At 54.9% G+C, this 10,853-nt stretch overlaps 1 protein-coding gene across 1 annotated transcript in view; it reads left to right on the forward strand.

Annotated features, from left to right (window-relative positions):
• Positions 1-10,147, forward strand: part of AGFG2 (ArfGAP with FG repeats 2) — a 22,631-nt gene extending 12,484 nt beyond the window's left edge. Inside the window, exons 6-11 of the mRNA XM_081822771.1 lie at positions 4,038-4,370; positions 4,542-4,624; positions 4,812-4,895; positions 5,926-6,054; positions 6,394-6,479; positions 6,791-10,147. Of these exons, the coding sequence (XP_081678897.1) occupies positions 4,038-4,370; positions 4,542-4,624; positions 4,812-4,895; positions 5,926-6,054; positions 6,394-6,479; positions 6,791-6,850 (775 nt within the window). The 3' untranslated portion in view covers positions 6,851-10,147. The remainder of the gene's footprint in view (positions 1-4,037; positions 4,371-4,541; positions 4,625-4,811; positions 4,896-5,925; positions 6,055-6,393; positions 6,480-6,790) is intronic.
• The last annotated feature ends 706 nt before the right edge of the window (positions 10,148-10,853 follow it).

Genomic DNA, 10,853 nt, shown 5'->3' on the forward strand with positions numbered 1-10,853 from the left:
GTGTCCCAAAAGATGTCCCATAACAATGTTTCATTGTCCTTAAAGGCCTGAAACAGGGAAAAGATAATTACAATATGGAAAACAGACAAAAAGCTAATAGCCATCATGTGTTTTTTTAAAACTCCTATAAATAAGACAGAATAGGATAACAGGCAATGGATACAAGCAGCTAATACCCAGAAAAAAAATGATGAAAATGTTCTCAACCTGACTAATCAGGGAAAACACAAATTAAGAGTAAGATAATAATTTCACACATTGTATTCACAAAAGTTTTAAAGATTGGTAATGGCCAGTACTGTGTGGGGAAACTGGCCCTTTTGCATGCTATCGGTAAGAATGTAAGTTGGCACAGGAATATTCAGTGTAGCAAGACGGAGGTGCTCCTCAGAATGAGAGCTTGAAAGGAAGCAGCTTGTACGAGGTGGTTATAAATTGGTCCGGTCAGAAATGCATGCCTGTTGGGGCCTGGGTGGCTCAGTGAGTTAAGTGTCTGCCTTGGGCTCAGGTTATGGTCCTGGCCACCCGTTGGGCTCCCTGCTCAGCGGGGAGTCTGCTTTTCCCTCTCCTTCTGCTCCTCCCCTCACTAGTGCTCACGCTCTCTCTCTCAAATAAATAATCTAAAAAATAATAATGATAAAGAAATGCATGCCTGTCACAATCCCTTGCCTAAAGGGCCAACCTTTAAAGGAGAGAAGGAAGGTGCCAGGAGCCCTCCCTGGCCAAACCTGGGGTGAACTTGCGTCCAGTGTCTGGTCATCTCAAAAAGCAGACTCTGCAGCCAGCCAGAGCCAACCAGCCCTTGTGAGGCTCCTGCCACTGCTAGGAGCATCCTCATATTATCTCCATGAAGAAGGAAAGATCTCCATTTTGCAGTTGACAAAACCGGTTTCACTTGGCCAGTGACTTGGCCAAACCCGAATGGCTGATGAATGGCAGCTCCCATTCACTTCCCACCGCACCGGGATCACGAGAGGGTGGTTCTCCGAGTGTGACATAAAGAACTACTGGGGATGAAGTAGGGAGAATTGGGTGAGAGGTGGGTGTCTTTTCTGACAAGCCTGGCTGTATTTTTATATTTCTGAGGGGGAGTCTGGAGAGGGGAAGTTTCTAAAACTGCAGTTTCCCCTGAAACTGCTAGAAGGTATGTATACCAATCCAGCCGCAGGGAATGGGGCTCTGGAAGTGCAGAAGAAGACAACAAGAGCGCAGGTATTCCTAGGTTCCCGGAGAAGGGCGGAAAGTGCGGGGTCGACCCGGCCGTGGCGAGGGCGGGCTCTGCCCTCTAGTGTCTGCCAGGAGACACACGCCAGGCGGCAGCAGGGCAGAAGGACAGCACCTCCCCCAGCCTGGGAGCTCCCTGACCTGACGGAAAGGCCCAGAGCAGGACTGAAGGGTCTGACCTTAGTGAGGACAGGGAGCTGTGTTCACTCAGAAATTCCACATACCCCGAGTCATAGCCCAGGAAAGGCCAGGGGACCCTGAGAATCAGAAGATTCAACACTAGGCTGCTGGCTTCCAGTCTTCCTGACGCCTGGGGCCTGGAGAGGACAGAGACCAAGTGTGCTCAGTGGCGTGGTAGCCTAGCACTTGTTCCTGTAGAAAGGCCAGGGGCTGAGAAGGAGGGTGGCCAAGGCGAGCACAAGGGAAGCAGCCCACCCTTGGAAGCTCGGAGCCGGCAGGCCAGCCCTGGGCACCTGCCTTCCCTGCTGGACTCTGCTTCTCCAAGTCAGAGCCGAGATGCCTAGCACCAGGAAGATCCCCTTACCAAAGGGCTTTGGATCAATACAGCCTTACCCTTTAGGGAAGGAGGAGCATCGAGTTTCAAATGATAGTTCCAGGGTCTTCAGAAAAAAAGCCCCAAACTTAGGAGAAACCAGGCTGAAGTTTGAGGGGACCAGGGAGCAACACAGATTTGAGAACCAGCCTGGCTTGGCCATTCGTCCCTTGCCTTGTGTCTTTATCTTTCCCTTGCCCTTCTTCCTCTCATCTCTGGTATCTTCCCTTGTGACGGTTACCTGCTCATCCTTCCCACTCTCTACAGGGTTTTTCCCATCAGTTTTCTTAGCTGAGTCTCCCCTCCACTCTGTCCACCTCTGCCACCACATTCCCCCTTCCCCACAAACAGGCTTCAGGTTATCCAGCCTCCAAACGTTTCTGCAGCCCCCCCATCGCCCCTGCTCAGCTGCTGTCCTACCGCTTCTCCATTGCCATGCCCCTGGGAAGAGGAGCCTGTGGCCTTCACTTACTTTTTATCATTCTATTTTCTTCCTCTCTCTCTCTCTCTCTTTTTAAAAGATATTATTTATTTATTTGACAGAGACATAGCAAGAGAGGGAACACAAGCAGGGGGAGTGGGAGAGGGAGAAGCAGGCTCCCCGCCGAGCAGGGAGCCCGAGGTGGGGCTCGATCCCAGGACCCTGGGACCATGACCTGAGCCGAAGGCAGACGCTTAACGACTGAGCCACCCAGGCGCCCCTCTCTCTCTTTTTTTTTAACACACTTGATGGCATAATAGACATACCATTCTGTACCTTGATTTGTTTTAACTGAACAGTAGTGCTAGATTTTTTTTTATCAGCACATGAAGTGCTTCCTCATTGTTTTTTAATGGCTGCACAATAGTCCTGCTTATGTATATACTGTAATTTATTTAATCCGTCCCCTGTTGATGACTATGTAGAACGAATGATGAATATTTAGTCTTTTGCCTACAAACAGCGCTGCTGTGAATCACCCTGCATGTGTCACGTTTTGCACATTTGCAACTGATATCTGTGAGAAACCTGGCAAGGGAGTTGGTCTAGAGGGGGACACAGTTGATAGAGAAACAAAAATATGTCACTACAAAGATGTCAGGTGCCACGAGGGCGAAGAACAAGGTGTTAGGAGAGGAAAACCAGGCTCTAATGCAGACTGAGGTCAGGGCAGGCCCATCTGAAGACGTGGTTCTGTTAAAGCCTGAAGGGGGGGCAGGACCGTGGGTGGGGGCTCCTGTTCAAGGCAGAGCGCATGGGAAGACTGGAGCTGAGAGTCCAGGCGAGGCTCTCGTTCACTTGTGTTTACCACCTGAGCCAGCCATCACCTTTCCTTCAAGACCTTGTCTTGTTTCTCTGACCCCGGAAATAGTTTCTTCTATCATAGGCTATGATGATAGCTCACATTTATGCACGCTTTACAGACTGCAGAATACTTAGTTGAAAATACTTACCTCAGCGGAGGGGGGGCGGTGTCCTACAGCCATCCTATGAGAGGGCAAGCAAAAATATGGGCTCAGGAGAGTAAGATGGTTTGCGCAGGTCACAGCAGTAGCAGGGGGTAGGGCCCCGACTGGAGTCCAGTCCTTCTCACTCTACCTCTCACATAGTCATTCAGCAAACAATTTCTGAGCACTGGCATGTGGCAGACACCATGCAAAGCGTGTTTCCCTTCGGTACAAGTCTTCCAGCACTCATAAAAATCAAGCCTTTTCCGTTTGTAGCCTCATTTTACCCTCACAACAGCCCAGAGTGGTTGACTGGATCCCACCATACAGATGAGTCTGAGACACGCAGATAAAGAGGCTTTCTCCAAAGGACAGGGACTTCCTGGACTTGCTCCTCAGGCTGTTTCGTACGCCTCCCACGTGGGCCCGCCCTCGGGGCTTTTTCTTTTGAGATGTGATGACCAGAGAGGGCAGAGGAACCCTGATCTAAGCTCCTGGCTTAGGGTGGCCTCCTGAGAGGGGGCAGCTCCGGTGGGAGTGGGAGCTGAGCTGTCTGTGCTCCGGTGTGGGCTCCACCTTCCATGAGAGGCTCCCGAGTGTCTGGGCCTTTCTGCCCTTCACAGCTCCTGCCCCCATCCCCTCTACCTGCCCCTTCCTAGGCTTTATCCATAAATGGAAATGCTGGTTTGAGGAAAGGACAGACATGTCCACGGCTTGAGGAAAAAATGGGAACTATAAGTCAGACTACAGCAGGAGGGACACTGACCTGACACCAGGGCAGGCCGCTTTCTCTCAGCAGCGGCAGCTTTGAGCACTAATGAGATTGACAAAGGCTGAGTACCGTGTTACCTAGAATTCTTGGCGGCAGTCAAGGCCCTCTGAGCCGGATGACCCAGGGGGAAATGGGCTCAGAGAACCCAGTGGGTGCACTCATGCCATCACTCTGCTCCGTCTCCCCTGCCCCCCCCACCTCCATCTCTTCTCCTACCCCTTCCCTCCTGCCTCACCGCAGCACTCCCTGTTCTGTTTCCTGTGACTGCCCAGGGAGCAGCCAGGTGACTCCATTTGCGGCCTCTCCTCTCGCACCTGCCAGTCAGCCCAACAGCCTCACAGATATGAGCAGCCTCCTGGCGCCCGGAGCATCACCTGGAGGTATCCCTAGCAGGTACGTCCAGACGTCCGGGAGTCTGCCTTGGGGCTGCAGAGCCTTGCTTTTCCCAGCCTGCTTAGCTCCTCCTGTCGGGCAGGACAGGGTTTGGCACCTCCTGGTCCCTTGCATTGTTTCTCCCCTTGATCCCCAGTGCCCTGCATGCTGACTTCTCTTCCCACATCACAGCATCTTCGGGGTGGCCGGCCAGGTCCCCACGCTCCAGTCGGCCACAGCTGGGGGAGGCGGCAGCACGGGGCTTGCCTTTGGAGGTGAGTCTTACCTGTGGAGACCCAGGGAGGGGATCCAAAGCCAAGAGGAACCTGGGGACTCTGCAGGGAGGGGAGGGGAGAAAGAGCACACCAAGATTGAGAGGAATGCTGTCATCCGAGTATTAACCAGATGAGAAAAGAGTAACCCTCTCTTTCTCCCACCTCTACCCCATTCCACCCTGAGCAGCCTTCACCAACCCTTTCACAGTACCTGCCGCTCACCCTCAGCTGCCTTCCACCAACCCTTTCCAGCCCAACGGCCTGGCCACAGGTAAGCCTCCAGACTCTGCCCTGGCCCTGACTCTCTCCAGGGCGCAAATTCCTCTCTGCCTCCTTCTCTCTTTCCCTTCTCTCTCTCTCTCTGTCCCTCTCTGTGTCTCTCCCTCTCTCTCTCTCTCTCTCTCTCTCTCACACACACACACACACACACACACCCCACTGTCAGGAGGAGTGGCAGACAGCCTCAGTCCTCCTCGCACCCTTCACCCGGCCAGACCAGGTTGAACTTCCGGGCCGCCTAGTGGGCAAAGAGTAGAAGCACCCAAGTCCCAGAATCAGAATTCCACAATTACGAAAAGCAGACTGCTACTGACCCGAGCCGGTTCTGCGACTGACGTGGCAGGACTCTCCCTTCTTGCCCCTCGGCAGTGTGCACCCCCCTTCTGTGTCCCACCTGCAGCCTTGCCCCTGGTCCCTGCTCTCATCAGCTGGAGTGTTGTGATCTCCTCGCTCCCTATTCCTCCGCAGCCTCAGCTCTTCTCTCTTCAGAGGCATGCTCCCCCACCCCCACCCCTGCCTTTTTTGTTGTTGTTGTTCTTAAAAACCTTGAGGCCGGGAAGAGAGACTGGTAGCAGCTAGCACCACTGACCACTGACCCATGTGGCAAACCCCACTGCTGAGAGCTTTACAGCCCTTATTGGCTTTGCCCAGCAGCCCTAGGAAAGGGGCCCGGCCCACTTTTAAGAGATGAGACCACTGAGGCACATACACAGAGGGCTAATATTTTGCTTTCGTTGGTGCAGTTTAATAGAAGCAGGCAGCTGACCCCGGTTCTGGGCCCCGCCCCTGCTCGGCACCTCTGTGCCCTCCGTGCCACAAGCCACCGTGGACAGGAAGAGGGCAGGTTTGCTAGGTTGCATGGAAGCTGAAGACTTCCATGGCTCACTCAGGGTACTTTTACTGGATACCTCTGGATAAGGACACACTCTATCCCATGTCCCTATCATGGAGAGACCTAGGAAGAACCGTTCTCCAGCCTGCCTTCTAGAACCTCGCCTGAACTTCATGTCCTTGTTCCATAGGGCCCAGCTTTGGGATGAGCAGTGCGGGGCCTGGCTTCCCCCAGACAGTGCCACCCACCAGGGCCTTTGTCAGCACCTTCCCACCACCACTGTTCCCCCCACAGACCTCGATGACTCAGCAGCAGAATGGTAAGGGATTCAGACCACACCCTCCTTTCTTACCCCCATTCCCCACCCCCAGGGCCTGCCGGAATGCAGGGGGGTGGCAATGAATATTAGGACTATTAGGGAGCCAGACATCTGAGCTAGTTCCCTTTTGGACCAGTAGGGGGGGCCAGAGAAGCCACAGACCTGCCTGTGTCCTCTGACTCTGCTCCATACCCTTATTCCCCGACTTTAGAAAGGCCCGTTCTTGCGGCCACTGTAGGATGGAGCGGTCCCTGCCCTGCAGGGAGGTCCAGCGGAGTGGTCAGCATCAGCATGAGGGGCAGGGCTTATGTCAGCCTAGTTTCTGCTCTTGCTTCCCAGGTTCTTCCTTCAGCGACTTAGGATCAGCCAAGCTGGGACAGAGGCAACTGAGCCAGCCAGCTGGGACCTCTACCAACCCCTTCATGGTGAGTGCGGGTATGGCCTCTCTCTGGGGGTCGGGGACAGAATCCTTCGAGGAGAACAGGACAATGTGGGCTGGAAGCTGTGCCCCTCCCTCGTGAAGCCCTGCCTTGGCCACGTAGGGGTGAGTGGGTTAGTCAGTGGGCCCTGTTGTCTCCCACACTCCCCCGCCCCCTACTTGCCTCAGCCCACTGACCTTCCCACAACCCTCAGCACAGTAATTCTGGGGGAGAAAGGAATCCTGGACTGCATCTTTTCTCTGGTCTCCAGCTCTTCTCCCCTAATCCCCTAATTTGTGGTTGTTGTTTCTTTCCAGACTGGATCCTCATCAAGCCCGTTTGCCTCCAAACCTCCAACCACCAACCCATTCTTGTAGCACTTTGTCCTGGGGGGGGCTCTTCCCTGTCCTGTGGGGCCCCTCTACTCCCAGGAGCTCTGGTGACCATTTGCCTGTGGCATTTCTGTGGGTCTGAGACCAGAATGGGCCTTGTTTTGTAGGGAAGGGGTCTTGGGGATGGTGGAGGTGCTAATGCTTTGCTTGGGGCTTGCAGATAAAAGGGCAGCTTCCCGGGTCAGCTGCCCCCAAGGCTTCCTCCCATCCTCCCTCCAGCCCCTACCCAGGCAGGAGGCCCAAGAGGAGAGAAGGCAGGGCCTGGCCTAGAGGAGTGATGGTGTTTGATTTCTCAAATTATTAATTATAATGACAATAATCCTCCTTTCCTGCCCTCAGCATACATAGTGGTCCCTTCACTCCCAACCGTGTGGGCCGAGGAAGCTGTGGGCACAGACTGACCCGTATTCCCCTGTGGGAGCAAGCCTTCCCCCATCCCCAACTTTCCAACACTGGTCTCCTTGTGGACAGAAGCACAGTGGGAAAAGCAGGGTCAAGGTGGAGTTGAGGCATGGTGTTGACCTGGGACAGTGATCAGACAGGCTGAGAAGGCTGAGGGGGGCTGGGGAGGGGCGCTTGGGCCAGCATCCCCCTTTTCTCCCCACCCCTACCAGGGCAGAAGGCCCTCCATGGTTTTGCTTCCCCAGCTCTCTCCCTCATCCTGGGTACTCAGGATGAATAATAGTTTTACCTACATACTTAGACATGCCCAACTCCTGTCAAGCACTTTAGTTTGCTGTGGTGTCATGTTTGGATACCAGTGTTTTATATTTATACATAGAGAATTTTCTAATATAGCCTATTATATATATATACGCACACGCGCACACACATAGAGATATATATACACATGCCGCCATTCTCCTGCTCCCAGACAGCTCTTCCACATGGGGAATGGAATGGATCCCCATCTGTGCCTCGACCAGCAGAGCGGGAGCTCCAGAGGGTGGTGGGGAGGGCAGTCACAAGTCCTGACCACCCCCAGAGCCTGGGCTTTTCCAGGGAAAGGCTTTGTGCAATTGGCTGGTTTTCTCCTTTCTTTTTCCCCATGTGCCTCCCCCACCCCCCAAAATCTCTGCACCAAAGCTGTCGCAGGCAATGTTGGAAAAGAACTGCATTTGAAAGAAAAGGGAAATGGCTCTCATGGTCTCACTTTGGGTTAGTTCCAGGGGCCCCAGCGTGACTGCTGAGTCAGTGAAGATGATGCTGTTGGCCAAGGACAGGAATTCCTTGCCGGCCATGTTAGCAGTGGGAGTTAGGTGGCTGCAGTGAGGGGGTGACTCCCCCGGGGGTGCCAGTGACACTCCAAGATGGACATGGTGGGACCTGAGTACAGGAGTAGACCGCTCACAGGCCGGTGCATCCACGGCCCCTCCTCAGACTGTTTTTACCTGAGGATGTTGTGTCAACAGCCATGGTGTCCGGGCTGTTTGTGTGGTGACAAGGTGGCCAGTGTGGGTTAAATACCTCACATGGCAGCGGAGAGGCCCAGCGTTCAGCCTTGCTATCAAGAGACGTTCCTCCCTTTTCCGCATTGCGCAGGGACTCTGGCCCTTCAGCTGTTCATTCCTGGGATTCTCTGGGTCTTTCCACCCAATGACCTTTAACGGCAGAACAGCAAGGAGAGGTGGGGACTGTGTTATCACTTTATTTACTTTGAGGACTTCTCTAGAAATATTTCTAGCTGCTGCTGTTTGCCCAGCCAGGCGTGGCCTCCCCACCTTTGCAAGGCTCAGAACCCATCCTGTCTTGGGTCTGTGTTTCCATGCTCCCAGACCCTTCCCTCCTTCCATCACCTGGTGGATCTCCTAGGGTGGACTACCATCCCTGGGTTTTTCACATTCTGTCCCCTTCTCCCAGTATTTGTCTCTGTCACACTTGATTACCTCTCTGTCCCCGTCCCTGTCTGTGTTTCCCATTTTCTCTGCTTGGAACCAGGAAGGGGAGGAAGCTGGCCTGTTGTGGAGGAGGAGGAGGAGCCTTTTCTTATTTTTCCCCAGCCACCCCCAACTCCCTTCCCTAACCAAAAGCACTGAGGTTTGGAGGTGAAATCGAAAGGGCCCTTGCTGCGAGTTTCAGTCACACTCCTGCTGTTTCCCAAGGATCTCCTTACTGCTCGGTGAGGTCCCCCTCCCTGTGCCCCGGAGCACTCTGTCCAACATGGACTCCCGCCAGCTTGCTGGCCAGGGCAGGATGACCAATCAGAGAAGTTACACTGGGTCGGCCTCCAACTCCAGGACAGAAAACCCGAGTTCCCTGGGCACAGGCCAAGGCGAGGACCGCAGCTGCCTATCCCAGCATGGAGCAGCCAAAGGGCCGCCTCCATGGGGCCTTCTGTATCCAGGCGAGCAGCAAAGAATGGGAAAATCCCTGGCCTGCTAGAAAATGTCTAAATGACTGGGCTGTGTTCCCCTTACCTCGCCCCCAGCATGTCCTTGCACGGCCCTGTCCGGTGGTTACACATCCAACCCCAGCTGCAGACAAACCGTGGGGCCACAGGCATGCTATGGAGCTCGCCCAGGCTCCCACTGGGCTTCCGACCAAGCGGCCGATGCTGTGGCCATGCTCTGCAGACGGAGAGTCCTCTGGCTTGGCCCCAGCCTTCAGCAGGTCACTTGCCCCCGTGGGTGAGAATGCAGGAGCCAGTCCCCAGGATGGCTGTGAAGAACTCCATTCCCTCCACATTGGAGCCTGGGAGCCATGGCGGGGGGGGGGGGGTGGGTGTGGAGGAAAGAGATGGAAGCTGTCCCTGCATCCCCCTCGACAGAGTGGGGAGAACTCCAGATGGAGGAGGGAGGGGCTGACAGGAACAGCCTTAGTACCCCAGCCTCCTCCCCGTAGGCTCCTGTCACTGGTAACAAGGTTCTTCCATAGGGATTTAGAATGTGGAGATTCCATCCCACGGCTACCCTGCACCCAGCAGAGGGATGCACAGGGAGACCCCTCGGATTGGGGGAGGTGTTCTCACCCAGCAGAGCTGAGGTTCTGCCACTTCCTGTCCCTGGGGAGCAGCTGGAGTTACCAGGGCAACAGGCTAAAATAGATCTCATCTGGGTAGGGCCAAGGGCAACGTTGTTGCTAGGGCAACTGATTAGGCCAGTTGTTTGGCTCCAGCTTTTTCCTGGTACCTGGCACGCTAAATCACCTGGCGCTGATTGCCAACCCACTGTGCTGCTGCTGCTTGCCCAGAGCCCAGGTACTCAGATCCCGGCTCCTTCCTGCTCCGTCGGTACCCAGCTCTTCGGGGTTCAGTGACACAAGGTCTCTGAGGCAGGAGCCGGTCTCTCTGAGGCAGCCGTGATTTCACGAGGACTGGGGTGCTGCACGGTGGCCTGGTTGATGGGGAGTGGGAAGGAGTAAGGATGAAGAGCCCCTCCTGTGGGTAGCTTCAAATCAAGCCTGGAGAGGAAGGCTCCAGGCCAGGAGCACAGCGGAGCAGCACCAAGCCTGGGAAGGGGAGGGGCCTGCAGCTCTCTTGCTCCCTCCTTTGCACGCGACCACACTGGAGGCAGTGGCCTTGAACATACTTCTGTTTTGGTGGCCGCTTATAGATCTATCACATACCTGCCTCTCCCTGGCCAATACCCACCAAGAGCAGAGGCTGCCACTGGCCCCGGGGCACGCATGAGCTGCCAAAACCTCCCCTGCACCTTGGGAAGCTATGGCTGACCCGGATGCACCTGGTGGGGGCCCTGGGCACCACCTGCCTACTAGCCAGACGCCCATCCTCACCATGCTGGTTGGTTCCATGCATCTCACTCTCAACATGACCCTTGAAAAGATGTTCGAGGACCCTAGCTTGCACGCACACTACACCACTGGCTTCCCCAGTATGCCAGAAGAGTCCCTTCCTCACAGGCCTGGGAAATGGAGAAGCGTGGGTGGGAAGGTCAGCCCTCCCGGCTCCGGCTGTCGTGGCCTTTGGACGGGTCTGAGGCAGAGAACAGGCTTCCCTGGCTTCAATACTCTTGTTATATCTCCTCCCCCC

Source organism: Leptonychotes weddellii, chromosome 5, assembly GCF_054177405.1.
Source record: "Leptonychotes weddellii isolate Sample4059 chromosome 5, ASM5417740v2, whole genome shotgun sequence".
In the NCBI taxonomy this organism is placed as follows: Eukaryota; Metazoa; Chordata; class Mammalia; order Carnivora; family Phocidae; genus Leptonychotes; species Leptonychotes weddellii.